The 15,690-nt window shown below is 39.3% G+C and overlaps 1 protein-coding gene across 3 annotated transcripts in view; it reads left to right on the forward strand.

Moving 5' to 3' along the window:
* LOC135167816 (DNA-binding protein D-ETS-4-like) overlaps positions 1-15,560 on the forward strand; it is a 35,313-nt gene extending 19,753 nt beyond the window's left edge. Inside the window, exons 1-6 of one of the 3 annotated variants that reach the window (XM_064131391.1) lie at positions 4,883-5,231; positions 7,889-8,271; positions 8,359-8,963; positions 9,976-10,130; positions 14,181-14,382; positions 14,682-15,560. In XM_064131391.1, coding sequence (XP_063987461.1) covers positions 7,889-8,271; positions 8,359-8,963; positions 9,976-10,130; positions 14,181-14,382; positions 14,682-15,022 — 1,686 coding nt within the window. In that variant the 5' untranslated portion in view covers positions 4,883-5,231 and the 3' untranslated portion in view covers positions 15,023-15,560. Of the gene's footprint in view, positions 1-4,882; positions 5,232-7,888; positions 8,272-8,358; positions 8,964-9,975; positions 10,131-14,180; positions 14,383-14,681 lie in introns of those variants that run through there. The other 2 variants (XM_064131389.1, XM_064131388.1) reach the window with 2 other exon arrangements.
* The last annotated feature ends 130 nt before the right edge of the window (positions 15,561-15,690 follow it).

A 15,690-nucleotide genomic window follows, 5' to 3' on the forward strand; every position in this document is an offset into this window, starting at 1 on the left:
GAGATTTAACATTTTTTTATCAATTAAATTTTGGTAATAAATGGGACAGTGGGAGAGACTAATTCGCACGGCTCGAGGGAGTGAAATTGAGTCGGTAGATTATGCAAATAAATTACGTACGGCCTTTACACCCACATGTACATACATATAGGAGTGTAGGCATAACGAAACCGGGAAAGAGAAAGAATATCCAACAATGGTGGAAGTGAGACTCCTAAACTACCGTAGAATCTATTAATAACACTAGAGAATAGATTGCAGTCGACGACATGGCGCATGTAGAACTCTCTCACGCAATTTTTAATTTTTTTTTTAACGAGAAAAAGATAAAATCCTGAGGTAAAATAAAATACATAAACTCATATAATTTTATTTAATTTATTTACGGACTTATTATCTATTTATTCATTTAATTCACGAGTTAAAGTATTAAATGAAGAAGAATTATGCTAAACATAATTAAAATATATTTTTTTGTAGCTGAATTATCAATTATTCAAGGTCTGAATTGACTTCTGATTTTTTATTCAACTTTTACCGGTGAATTAAGGCCATTAAAAATATTAAATAATTATGAAATTGAGATGGCACCTCGTCAAACGTAAACCCAGTTAACGTGAATAATTTTAAAGCTCCTGTGATGCTACATATAAACAATTTTTAAATACCCGACAACGAGTGCGCCTCATAAATCACCTGCCATCTCCCCGGGGCTTGATAAAAACCCCTGAAAAAGGTGAAATGTTTGTGAAAAAAAAATAAACAAAGTTCAGCGCACGGTTACTCGACGTGATGATGCACCGCAGGTCGTTACAGCGGCGCGTTATGCCCCCATTATGCAGTATTATGTTACTATTTACGCTATCACGGAGCCACCTATTTATTTGTCTTGCTCATCCAGCCAGACCCAGCGGGACGTCTCTGCCTCCACTTTGATTTTTTCCGGGACTGATAATCCACGTTTTAATCTAGGATTATAAAGATATTCCACGACATTATGCCCAGCGAATTAAATTCGCCAATTATTTTCTCGCATTCGGACGGCCATTTTCATCGGAGATTTTTTAATTTTTAGGGAGGGAAAAAATCAATAAAAATTGCCAGAAGGAAATACGGAAAAAATTACGTAATTTTATGATTTTTTTTTTTGTCTCGTTAAAATTATTATTGAATGGTAAAAAAAATTAGATTAAAAATAAGGGGAATGTTCCCTTGGAGGTATTGTAATAACGATTTATTAGACCGCAAATGAAAATGCCGTTAAATCGATTGGCATTCAATACTCCGGTGACGCGGCGTGACTCAGACGTCCTCTCGTTAAAATTAAAATCAGTTATTCCAAGAGAAATGATAATGAGATCTGTACGGTAATTTAATGAGACTGGTGTATGCCAATTCTGAAAGAATTAACGGTGGCGAAATCGATGTTTTTATAGACCGATTGCATTGGGAATATTCTACTTGAGTGGAAATGGTCACGCAAGTGTCAGACGTGCGTAACAAAGTTACTCCCGTCGGTGTTCGCTGTGTTGGGTCGAGTGGAAGTTAATTAAGAATTCCCATTTCAACTAGAACATTAACATTATCATTTTATTATCGGAACTTCCGAAAAATAAAATGAATTAGAATGAGATATTTTTCGCAATAATTTATTGGAGCCGAGAAATTCAATTTTTTTCTCAACAAACGCACCGAAGAGTTTGATTGCTCTTTATCTATTGAACTGAGTGTATGTTAATTTTGCGCTAAAGCTAGTTTATAGTTTAATAGAACACATTAACCGTAGAAAATATTTTCCAGTCCAATTATTCTCATTGAAATCACTGAGAAATCATAAAAGTCAGATTTAACAATAAATCGCGTGTCGCGCGTTCCTGCAATTACATCAATTATCGCACTTCGCGATCTAGATTAAACGCCTGTCATAAATACATCTCCATTATCCCCAACTACGTCGATACCCTTACCCCATAATTTCGCCCCCCAACCTCGATTGAACTCATCAAATTAAATTCATTACCTGACTACCAATTCCAACTAAATTAATTCAGCGCCAGTTGTCGCCATTTCTTTCACAAAAATCTCGAAAACTACAAGAACTAACGAAATTTTACATAGAACCATTTTTGTCGGGTCAAAAGAGATCTAAAAAAAGTTACTTATCAATAACTTTGCTGTTGCCCTTCCATTTCGAGATATCCTCAAAAAACTAAAACACTACCATCAAAATTCAAGAATCCCTTCTATTAAAAATTCATCGCATAATTTTTTTCATTAATTTGGAGAAGAAATTGAACTCACGGAATTATTATTCATCCAGTAATTTTTATCTCAAGTCCCCGGGTAATTTCCAGACCCGTTAATCAACGATCTACGGATTTATTACGGAGAGACAATTTCAGTTCTATTATTTTCTCAAATAATAGAAAATACCGGAGATTAGAGGCTGTTCTCGGTGTGATGGGGAAATTCAAATAATTTTCACGTAGACAATCGTCTGTCTCTGTGCCCATATGTGCGTTTCAAATTGTCTGCAATCAAAAGACAACAAGGAGCGGTCGCCCACACGCATCGAGTGAAACGCGGCCAGTCCAGTCACATGGGTTTGGTTTATATACATATTATTTACGTACATACTGGGCTGGACGAAATGAGTGACTTTACGATCTACCGTTGGGGTGGATTATTACGGTGGTACGGATAAGTGTCGAGAGATAGGTGACAGGGTTTTTATTGCCATTGTCTATTGTCGGGGATACGCGCGTGTGCCTCTGGAGGAATGCGAATGAACTTTCAACTTCAGGAAATGAAAGGGAAATACATTGGGGTGACGAGTTGGTGCTGTCATCATTTTAATTCACCGTCGTCAGTCGATTTTATTACAAAACTCAGAAAAACTGAAAATCGGAGTGAAAATTGTGTCAATTTATTTGTTGTCCATCTTAACAACTAATTACGGTTCGATTCACATTAATAGAATTTTCAAATAATTATTATATATTTATTTATTAACTTACAACGTCAATAAAAAAAATCACGATAAATTTTACAGGAGAAAAGTGAAATTTTTCTCGAAATTTCAATTAAAAAATAAAATCTCTTTACTGATCAGAATAATCAACAGTAAAATTTAATTATCGTCCGCTATGTTTTTCCAATTATCACAAAATAATATAAATTCAACGGAATATTTAAAACCACTGAATTTTCTCCCTGAAAATCGCTCTAAAAAAATTGTAAATAATTTTTCTGAGTTCCTCCCATATCAGCGCTCATAAACCCAAAACTCTCCATTGACTATCACCCCCATGTAACCCGTCCCCATGTAAAGTGCATCAATAAACTCCCCTAAAATACAGTGCAACAATCTCCGTATAATCGCATAAAATATCGAGGACAAATAACCCCGGTATTCCCGATATTTTGCTCCCCTTTATTATCTCGGTCGATCCTGGCGCGTTCCCTACGCACAATAGCGGTTTTAAAAAATAAAAAATAGTCGAGTCAAGAGGGAAAAAAATATCCCCCAGATACAGAATAATAAAAGCACCATTGGTCGGCAAAATGTCAACTTGGAAATAGTAAAAAGTCCATGTGACACGCAGGAGCGTCGATGGTGCGCCCACACGTATTAGCATTTCACCTCCTAGTGCAACTCCAACGGCCGTAAAATTCCCATTGCGATTGCCATTGGCTCTGTACCTATTATCTACCACTGGTCACCAACAATTTCCCACCACTCCTGATATACGATGACTTTAAGCGCATTTATTTATCGATCTGAATTTGTTAAATCGCATGATGAAACAACTCGTGGGCATTTCAATGGAATTCCATTGTCATTATTTTCATTACAAAAAGATAAATAGTATTTTACACTGTTGTACACGTCAATGGGATTGTCATCGAGCAGTCAAGGCAGCGAATTCACGGTAGATGAAAAAAAAATTATCAGTCTGACGGAATTGTTGGTGCGAGTGAGCGATGCGATGAATAAAATAGAGAAAAAAATAAAACGATTTGTTATACTCTATCCACGCCGCGGGAATTGACCTCGGGACCTGCAAAAGAAGTAATAAAAAAAAAATATACAGTCCTCTTCCTGATTCATACGACGGCTGAATTGAAGGCTGAGAAGGGGAATCTTGGGGATTCTTCGCTGAGCAGAGATCATCTTAAACGCCACACAACTGTCATGGCAGGAACACGTGAGAGTTCGGGTTATCAAAATTGTTTGTGTATTTTTCCTGATCTGTAATTTGGTTTTTTTTTATCGAGGAGAGTGAATCATCTTGGGAAAACCGTAGCTCAATAGTTCATTTTGATGGAGGAATTGATCGGACGATCGATCACCGCACTGACGAATAAAAGTGATAAAATAATAGAATTAATTTTTGGATATAAAAAATTACCTCTCCCTATCACTCGACTAAATACGAAGGATAATAATGTTGATAAATGAGTCAATTATTTGCAGTACAATTTTCATTCGATTATTGAAATAAATCGCCAATTGATTTGCTAATGAACTCGATTTTTCAATAAAAAATCTCGTTATAATTCGTTCGATCGCAGGAAATCGAGTTTAGATTCAGAATTTATTTACGCGTTAAATAGATAAAGTTTGTTTGCTACTAAATATATACTTTCTTGATTATACATTCCACTTAACGATTTAAAAAAACATTTTTCAACTCTTCTCCTGATAACAACTGCATCGCTACCAGGAACTGGTCCATGAATTCCCCATCAATATATCTTCAATTCAACAAATCACATATAAACAAAAAGTTTATTCACTCAACCAGTGCAGTGTCGCGTATCATTGTGTTTTGTAAACTTACCCTCTCCCCCCTCTTCACCCCCGTTATTTTTTCACTATCACAAACTGATAAAATCGCGCATTAACACTGAAAATTCCAGTGTCCGATTCACCAAACTACCAGTTTCATCCTTTAAATCGTGATAGTAATCGTCGCATGTTTATACACTCGTTTGCGTTGTTGATCAATGTAACGGATCGTATAATATCCGAGTGATCGTGTACCGGTGGACGAAAAACTGTTTCACGTGTTACCGTGAAGAGGATCGAGTTTATTTATTCGAAAAATCGATAATTTACGACGATCCAACTGCGAGAGAGGAGCTCTGGGTAGTTTGTGGCTGAGGGGGCGAAGAAAATTGTCTCGGTGGATAAATATTCAACCGGTACATCTTAATAGGTGAGAGAGGTATAAAAAAAATTTAACATAATGAGAATAAAAGACATAATTATCGCCATCTCCAATGAACCTTAATGAAAGGTGAAAAAGTCGTTGGCGTTATTTTTTTTCAATTTTTTTTTTTTTATAATGAAACGATAAATCCAGGGTCGTGGTCCTTGAACCCCTGGGGGTCGTTGAACTCCAATAGACGCTTTGGGCTTGAGATATGCCGCCATGTTGAATCGCTCTAGTTACGAGGTTCTCTTGTCCCGTCCAATCCCAATGGCCGTTAGGTTCTTATCCACCTTTTCTTGCGCTGATCGTGGCGGATTCAGCTTCGATCGGTTACACGTAGGGGGAAAACTTAACGATCCTCGGACGATCTAAACTGTCCTATTTAACGCGCGTCAATGCGAGGGGGTGAAGGGGGGAGGGAGGGAGAGGGAGAAAAGACAAATGTCGTCTTTGTGGGAGATTTGAATTTTTTACGCCGATTTTTTAAATCCCAGGGCAGATACCGATCTCATTCGAAGATCATCACCATTTACTTTGATTTATCGTTAGTTTATTAGTAATATAGAATAATGATAATGTTAAATTTTCATGTGAGACCTCCTTGGGAGGAGAATTTAATTGTTGAGTGATGTGGGATGTGGGCAGTAATGACTGAGGATCGATGGAAAATTGTGAAAAAAAAATTATTATAGATCTGTTTGTGGGAAGAAATATATCGAGCGGTCCCGAGATCTCACGATTTGTCAGAATTGCCCCCTCCGTTGAATTTACATCGGCATCGGAGCCGAGTGAAAACAAATCTCGGGGATATAAACCCCTCAGAGCGATATATTCCTGGCAGTCTCGTATATTTTTGAATGTTTGGACAAAGCTGAGATCCTGAGACAGCACCTGATACGCCATAAGCGTATCTAGCCGGCTTCACACTGTGCGAGGGGACACCAAAACGTTTAACATCTTCATGAGCCTCATCAGAGGACAGACACTCTAGCATCGTAAAACATACGCGAGACCGGTACCTCGGAGTATATCATAAACTGGCAAACTTTTATCACCTAAGAACATAAATAATGGAGGATATACGGGAATTTCCTATTTCATGAATTTTTTTTTTCGGGTATTCGAGGTGTCGTTGACATTTTACTGCTAAAAGCCCTTCACCAACTGTCAGCATTTTTTTTATAATTTTTTTCCGGCCAAATACGATAATTTTTAGGGCGTTGAGGTCGTCCTGAATTTTCCCCGCCTTTTTGACACTAAAAATAACTCACAAAATTCTTAAAAAAATTTCCAGAAGTTCCAATTGTTCCCCCTACAAGTCACAATACATCTAGCATTCCCCATAAAATTCTAAATCATCCCCATCTCCACTAGAAACCCCCAAAAAATTATTTCTCATCCCCAATCAAATCCACTCCCCAAATTTTCGAGTCCTTCTCCCCTCGCCCCTGAAATCCCTAAAAAAAAATCCCCGAGCAATTGAATTTCAAAACAATTCACCGGTGGATATCACCTCACCTCCCCTCAATTTCCATCCCTCGTTTCTCTCAATTTAATAACAATAAATCACGCTGATTGCTTCATCGGATTAGAATCGAAAATCACGAAACACATCTTTGTATATGTATCACTCTATTCCCGAGCGAATGGCGTCTATCTCAGCGTTTCCCATAAGCATCACCGAGAGCCGTCTAATCCCCCTCCCTCCCCCCCCCCCTCCACACCCACCCAAACCTCCCCGTCCACCCCAACCCCCCAATCTCTCCCCCTCTTACCTTTAGATTCCCAAGTGTTTCTCCACTGAGTAGAAAAGGCATAATCGTTTATTTCTCAGTGCCCGACCTTTTGCGATGCACTACGTCAAGATGTCAGAAATGCCCGACCCCGCCTTGGCGTAGCGAAGATGCACTTGGGAACGCTGTAATGGGCTTACAAAGCGTAACAAACTGATGCGAGGTCAAGCACACGACGGGCAATAAACACACGCGCGAAGATAAACGGCCTGAAGCCCTTTCCCTCCCTTCACTCACCCTGGATTGACCATCTCCCTTCAACCATTCTCGTTTTCATTTTTCCCATTTCTTCATTCGTCTCTGTAAAACGAGAAAAAAAAAATCAAACGCGGGAGAAATAAATAAAATGATAGAAAAAAAAATAATAATAATGTCGGGGGAAAAGTGTTTTGGCTGCTCTGTGAACCGAGGATATTGTGTAGTTGGGCCCTCCGGGGATGGGATGATACTCGTTGGTGCAGATGAACGAAAGGAGTGGATGATACTCAGGGGGTGATTTTAATGATGACAGATATTGTTAACACATTTTAATGGCTCAACGCTCTCTTTAGGGGCAATCAGAGTTGAGTAATTGGGGGATTATTATTTTTTGATTTTTGGGGGAGGGAGAAGCCACAGGTTCTCACATTAATTTATATTTTTTTAATTTATCGAGAGATACCAGGGCGACAACAATTAATATAAAATTAAAAAGGAGATAATTTGGTGAGAGGAAAATGTAATTGAATTGAATCAAATTAAATCGATAATTAATTGAAGCAATTTTTTATCTTCAATTGGCCGAGTCTGAAATCGAACTTCATCGTTTATTTATTCGCCTGGATTTTTCTTATTCCAATGAGATTTGATGGATTGTTGTTATTTAAATGTTTTCAGATGCCACAAACAGTGCCAACGGCCGCAGGCTTCTCGCCCACATTCGACTACACGACCTTTCAATTTGATCTGTCCCTTCTGCCCGACGATTACACGACATCCATCACTCAGACAACCCTGAAGGCACCACAGATTAAACAAGAGGTGCACTCACCGCGTCCAGGATCCCCAACGACCTACCCAAGTCCCCCATATCCCGGTCTCACTGGCCAATTGTCCCCGAATTATTCACGTGAGGCATCACCGGGGTATCCTACAAGTCCTTACTACGTACCCCAAAGCCCCCAGAGTGCACAATTGTATCCGACGAGTCCGGAGCCAGTGAAGCAGCCGGTGAAGAGGGAGAAGAGTCTGGATCTACTTGCGATACTTCAGGAGTCGAGGTAAAAAATTAATAAGCGATGATTTTTTTGTTATTTCAGTCTTTAAATAATTTTCATCAAAAAACAAATTTTTTATTCATGTTCTAGACTCTTGGCAGAGAGTCTCGGTTATAAGGAAGACTCCACCGACTGCACAGTCCCCTGCACACCCCCACGCACCGAGGAAGACATCTACAACACCCTGGACACTGATTTCTTCCCCAAACGAGAGGAATCCAACCCTCTGCTCAAGGAGATTCTCTTCAAAGAGGAGCCCCGCTCAATCAGCTCCTCCCAGTCGTCCTCACCAGCTCCACTGGAGCTAGAAACCTCGCCACTTCGCACCCTCCTCTTCAAGGACACCCGGAAGGACTCGGTCCTGCCAGAAACCCCCAAAAATACTCCACTCATTCCGAAGATTGAACTCCAGGACGCGGATCCTCTCTGTCGGGAGGACGAAATATTCAAGGATAATCAGAAGAACGATCATCAACTGCTGAGGGAGGTCCTCAGGGACACCAGCTTCCAGAGGAAGTATAATCTCAGACCTGTGGAACTCGGGGGAGTTGGCACTGGATTTGTGGAGGATATGGACAGCAGTGAGTGCGTTGGAGATCTCGCACGTGAACAGATCGAACCTGTCCTGAGTCTGGCTATTCAACAGCTCCAGAAGGACTTCGATAACACTTGCGTCGCCCTGGGAATTCATCCTGGTGAGTTCTGATACATTTTTAGAAATTTTTTGTTATGAAAAAAAATTCAGGAACCAAAATCTCTCGGACGAGGAAATTTTTTGTTTTCCCCAAAGACGAGGACAATTTTATTGGTAGCATATAATTAATTACATCTTTGTGGTGATTTAATTCATCTCAAATTAATTATTCTGCATAAAAAACATGTTATATTTGTAATATTTTCATTTTTCATTTGGATTCCCAAACTTTTTGCCAATTAAAATGTAAAATTTCCTCGTACTCTCAATGAATAAGTAATTGAACTATTTTTGTTAACTCTCATCGCATATTTTCACTCGACATTATCTCCCCATTTTATCCATTTTCATTCGCCGGCACAGTGTCGCCTTGCCGAAGGCACTGTACCGTCAATCACGACCGGTTCTCTCTCGCACTATTGGCTCTATGTCTCGCAAATGACGTCACGCGTGGAATAAGTTACGAGAAAACGGCACAGAGCGTTGCCACGTAGATTACGAAATCCAATGATGGACGTGTTGACTTTTACCAAGGCCGTTGAGTGGCCCTCCGGTACCAGGGCACTTCCGGCCCCCGAATATTTTCACGATGAAACGAGCTCATGACTTTGGTACATTTTCGACTGACAGCAACATTTAACTGACGGGGAAATCTGATAAAGTGATTATTGGGATTGCGTCAGGGTAGAGTCAGGGACATGTTCATTGACATAAAAATCGGTGTGAAAAGCCCAACAAATTGATATAGAAAATATAAACAATTTATTACGAGATATTTAAGAACTTTTTCCTCGACAAAATGTCATTTTCTTAATTGATGTTCTGCACTTTGAGATATCGCTTCCATAGTGATTTTATGATTTGATAAATTACTCGTTTAAATTTACCGCATGATTTATGAAATTATTCTGGTCCTCGAATTGCTTCTGTCGGCCTCGTTGGAAATGCTGATTATCAAATAAACCAATGAAATGGAAATGAATAAAATCACAACTGATGTTTTATCCCCTCAGAGCCCCGTCGTTGGAGTGCAGCAGACGTAGCAGCATGGGTCCAATGGGCGAGGAGACAGCTCCAGTTGCCGTCGGTCCCTCTGGACAGCTTCAACATCGATGGCGCAACTCTTGCCTCCCTCACTGAGGAGGAATTCTGCCAGCGAGCGCCCCAGGTAATTTTGCAGAACGATAAAATTTCGGAGAAAAATCAAACGAGTCCAGTTATCGTAAAAAAAAAATTCTCATCAATCTTTCAACACTATATTCACTATTTCCCCACGATCTCACCTATCATTATTATCAGATAATGATAATAATAGCGGTGGTAATACTCCTTCATAGCAATTAAAAATAATTAAACGACGTGAAAATTTCGAGAGGATCCGCTTGAATTTGCAAAACCGTAATTTCTTCCGGTATTTTTCACTGGTAATTTTTTCTGGTAAACAAAATAGCCTCTGGAATAATTTGTTTATATCAAATAGGAGTAATTCCTCACGATGAGCGCTCGAATAATAAAATTGGATGGGATTTTCTGAATAATTTTCATTCAACTTTCCTCTCGGTGCGGTAAACAGTGAAATAATTTTTTTAATAATGAAAAATTCACAGACCACATCCGGAAAATTTCACCCACAATTCCCGTCATTACGCAAAAAAGCAATTCTCCTGGCCGGCTGTACAAAGGCCGTCGGTGGAATATACTTTCATTGCACTGAATGGCGATCCTAACGGTGCCCGGACCGCGTCATCACTTATTCAATTTCATGGAATTACCGAGTTTTAAAACCCCAAAGTCAAGATTCGAGCACCAGTGACCACTCGATTTCGATATGAGAGACTAAAAAAAATTTTTAGTGAGAGGGGGGTGGGGTCCAGGGGGCCCAGGAAAGTCCGGTGAAAGTGAATTTCTCGGAAATCCGTGTGCGCACTTGAGTCGCGGTGGTACCTTTTGCTGCGTTTAAATATACGGCGTGATACATTCAAAGATGGCGAGTGGGATGGGGACATTATCGAGGAGAATTTTAACATCGAAAGTGAAGTATTGGATGTATTATGGGCTGAACGAGCATTAGAACGATGAGTCGTTTGGTGGTTAAAATTGAAAGTCAAGAGTCAGATGAATTATTCAGTGGAAAGAAATTGGTTCGATGATTTTTTTAGTCGGGGGAGGAAAAGGGATTATGAAAGTCTGGACAGCATTGTTGGCGGGATTTTTTTTTCATGAAAGTACAGTGTCATTTCTTGGATAGATTGTGGAGTCTTTATCAAGATCGTGAGTGAGGGCACATCAACTGATTCAATTTCACGTCAAAAAAATATTAACATGGATTATTCTTATCAGATTTTCTAGGTGAATGTGAGTTGGATTGACTCGATGTGGGAAGGAAAATCACGCAGACGATTGGAGTTTATTTTTTATTGCTGTGGGTGCTGTGGGTAAATTGTAATTCGAAAATGTAGTTTAGAATTAATTTGAGAAAAGCACAAGCACGAGGGGACTCGTGAGCCCATAAAATTCTAGTTCTCTGATAATTCCGAAAACTTGTCGAGGTAAATTTCCCTGGCACGTTTTTTTTTTTTTTCAAAAATTTCTATTCATCATTTGATGAATGCCCTCCCCGCATGTGATGTAACCGGAACTTGTCGTTCGAGCTTCAGTATTTACTCGCACCATTCACGTGAGAAAATTTATCGCAAGTGTTTCCACTGACGCACGTGATGAAGAAATATAATCTATGAGCGCGAGAATTTTTTGAAGATTTATGATGCCCAAAAAATGGGAAAACCCGAGTCTATCAGAAATTATTTATTGCCATCAAGGCATCGTCATTATTTTTCCACATCTATTCAATAAAAAAATGACTCATATGTTCCGTAATTCTCCTCGAAATGTGGTTTTAGAAAATGTGAGGAAACTTTTCCGTAATTTTTACGGAACATTTGTTTCCTCCTACGCATTTTTTTTCTCATAATTTTTATTCATTTTTTTTCTCTCCGCAGCACATGATTATGATAATTTCTGAAACCTCATCATTCCGGTAAAAAATCGTCTGAGTAATTCCGTCTCGATTGTTTTTCTTTCCTCATTGGAAGTAAATAGGAAAACTGCCAATAAAAGTAACGATTTGAATGAGCTTCACGAGTCTTTAATTAGCCCGATCTCTCACATTTAGAACCGACAATTTATTTCCATCAAAACTTGTAGATTATTCTCTCGTATTCCCTAACCTTCAGCGAGTTCGAAAGTGAAATAAATCACCGATACAATTCTACCCGACAGAAATCTAAAATTACTCACATTCATCATGATTCTTTGTATTCCAATTAGAGCTGCTTATTCGTGCTGCACAGTCGTAAAAAATTATCCTTGATCATTCTCCGCAATTTGTCAAAGAGAAAAACGAGAAATCGAACTGAAAAAACCGATTGGACTTAAATTCTCAATTATTTCAAAATTATCTAATTTTATTTACCCCAATCTTGTAATTTCCACCAAAATAAATCTCAGACCCCCAAGAAAATCCCCAAAAACCCAGCAATTTCCATAAAACTTGACCGGATTTCCTGATTCAAATTTCCAAATTTACTTCCCCGAAAAAAAAAAAATTCCTTTCAATAAAAAACTGAATCAGAAAATCCCCACAATTTATAACTCCAAAATAATAAAATATAAAATTATTTCCCAGGAAAAACTCAATATTATTCCCCCGTATTTACCCAACTTCGCTCTTCCCCATCTGCCAACGCCAATATTATCGCAAAATACGATCTAAATCCCGCTCATGATTCTGAAAATGTCCGTAAACTCTATAAATACCCCCGGCCATCTATTTCCAATGCAGTCGCCATTCATCATTCGATTTTGAAATTCCACTTCAATCCCCATGTGAGAAACACATCGTAGCTAATTTCAAATCCCGCTGCATCCAGCCATCGCATCATGAAAAAAAAAATACCAGCGAAACAGAAACATCAACAGGACACAGCGCGCCCAGGCGATCTATTGCGCTTGCGCACTGGATCGAGTTGCGCGATCACGATCGATACATTTTACCCGGGATATTCGCGTTCATTTTTCCCCTCATTCAATGACTAAATGGCATTTCGTAACGCAGATGAACACGGTATTACATACCCTCACCCTCCCGCCCCCTCTTTAACCCCCTCCTACCTCCCCCTTTCATACAGAAGTACTGAATCACGTGGAGTAATGGCGTCATGGTACATAAAATTGTACATAACTGCAGCTGAGGTGCGTTTTCATCTCCCTCATGATCACCTACGTTTGTTAAACACATATGTACAACAATTTCAAATGTTTACCAACGGCCAGTCATCGTGCGGGGGATTTTTTTTTTTTTTTTTTTTTTTTCCCGCTTATATGAGGTGTTTTACCGCCTGTGTCCGATTGGCTATGGCCAACTGGCGGTGAATACAACGATATGAGCGGTAACCATTCGAATCGGTATCACAAGTAGGTCAGCCATTGCCATCGTGCCTGTTGCGTTGGCCGCTTTCTCTTTGGTGTTTCTTACCTTCATACTTGCACGATGAGAATGGAACGAGGGAGACCAAATTACTCATATCGTGAATTATATTTGTTTAGGCATTGAACGGAGAAAGGAATTAGCGAGATTATAATCCAGGTGGGGAGGAGGGGGAGGGAGGGATGAGATGAAATAGGTGGAGGGAAATGGGGGAATTTATGGAGCGATGGGATGAGGAAAAAATTGATAATTTGGGAAATTATTAAGCTCATGATCGAATAAAGTAGTCACGTGATTGTTCCTGATTTGTTTAAATTTGTGGGAACGAGTTTTTGGGGGTGACCTCATTTAGATGAACAAATGGGTGATCCATTTGTTGTGTGACATTTTTGTATATTTTTATACAATAAAGACTTCAGTCTTTAAAATTGATTAGTCAGTCTTAATAATTAATTTACTGTATGATATCAGGAAACTTCGAGTCAGATTGGTTTTAAATGAAAGCTCACATGCATCTTCCTAGTGAAAAATATTCAAAGTACTTAGATAACTTTAATACCATCATTAATATTATTTTATCCTCGTAAAACAATTTTTTTATTCCATCAGGAAAGCTAATTTCCTCGTCACTTGAACTTTACGCAGCTTTCTATGAGTAGACATACAGACGTACCACTTTATTTCCACTTCAGATAATTGATTTTTCACGTTTTATCTCTCTCATTGTCACAGTGTGGAAGTATGCTGTATGCACAATTGGAAATTTGGAAAGCAGCGGTTGAAGAATCACCGAGAAATACACTAGCCGCATCCTGGAGTCCAGCTGGTGTTGTACAGCCAGCGAGTAATGGGAATCCCAGTCCGTCATCGTCGATGACCAGCGCTGGACCTGCCAGTGTTACAGCCTCATCTTGTACCATGGACTACAGCGATGGTAATTGGCCCGTTCTTTGGCGGGAATATTTCAAACACAAAATAAATTCAGCCCTAATTTTCCTTGCAATTTTTAAATAAATATTACCATCGTTGGAGAAGGCAATTCGATCGTCAGTAGACAGAGTAAATTATCCAAAGATAAATTAACACTCATTAACAGCTAATAATGATTGAAAATCAATTTTAAAGGGATAATAAATCCCTCATTTAAGTCATGAATGCTCCCCTGGGAAATTATAATTTTTAATTAATTAATTTTGGAAAAAAATTAAGAAGTTGGTCCTTCTCTCTGCGCAGATGAAGATGAAGACTCAAGTCCAGTGCAGACCCCGACAGGCGGTGGAAAAATGCGCAACGGAGGCTCTCACATTCACCTCTGGCAGTTCCTGAAGGAGCTCCTGCAGAGCCCCGGACTCCATGGCTCCTGTATCCGCTGGCTGGATCGCACAAAGGGTGTCTTCAAGATCGAGGACTCCGTCAGAGTCGCCAGACTCTGGGGCAAACGCAAAAATCGGCCGGCGATGAACTACGATAAACTCAGCCGTAGCATCAGGCAGTACTACAAGAAGGGCATCATGAAGAAGACCGAGCGCAGCCAGAGGTTAGTCTACCAGTTCTGTCATCCCTACAGTCTCTGAACCCGTTCGGAAAGCACAAGGTAGATCTCGATCTTCGTTCCAATAAACACCTGCTGTTCTAATTAATCATCATCGATTCGTGGAGAGGAAAAAAATTACTCGAATAGAACCCTTTGCTTGCATGAAAAATCTCGAGGCAATTCGTCTTCTGGATGATCACCAGAATGTCCTCTCACGTTTACCTCGAGTTACTTATCTCCGAGATAATCAACTAATTATTTGATTAATTGGTCTATAGCTCATCTATTTTCATGATTAAATTAATGAAAATGGAACATTGATCGAGACGATGGATGACACAGTACTTCTGGCTCTTTCTCACGAAAGACTCCCGAAGTTATCGTGCGATTGTAAATTTTTGCGTGAATGACGAATCAAATTCAAAGCGATAAAGATTCAAGTGATTGTGATTGATGAGTGACTTAATAAAAAAGAATATATCCACCGTTGTTGGATCATTGCGTCGACAAGCGGCGTTGATCCACGGCTGGGTGATAAGAGTACGCCTATTTTCGGCGATCATTAACATTAAGAAAAATGTTTCAAGGATTTTTTTTCCTATTTTTTTCCCTCCCTTTTTCCCTCGTCTCCTCTCTCCCGATCTGCAGCAGTGGAGGTACGTCCATTGTTCGCGATAATTCTTTGTCTTTTACGAAAGTTCTTGATTA

The sequence above is a fragment of the Diachasmimorpha longicaudata genome, chromosome 12 (genome assembly GCF_034640455.1).
Source record: "Diachasmimorpha longicaudata isolate KC_UGA_2023 chromosome 12, iyDiaLong2, whole genome shotgun sequence".
NCBI classification, from domain to species: domain Eukaryota; kingdom Metazoa; phylum Arthropoda; class Insecta; order Hymenoptera; family Braconidae; genus Diachasmimorpha; species Diachasmimorpha longicaudata.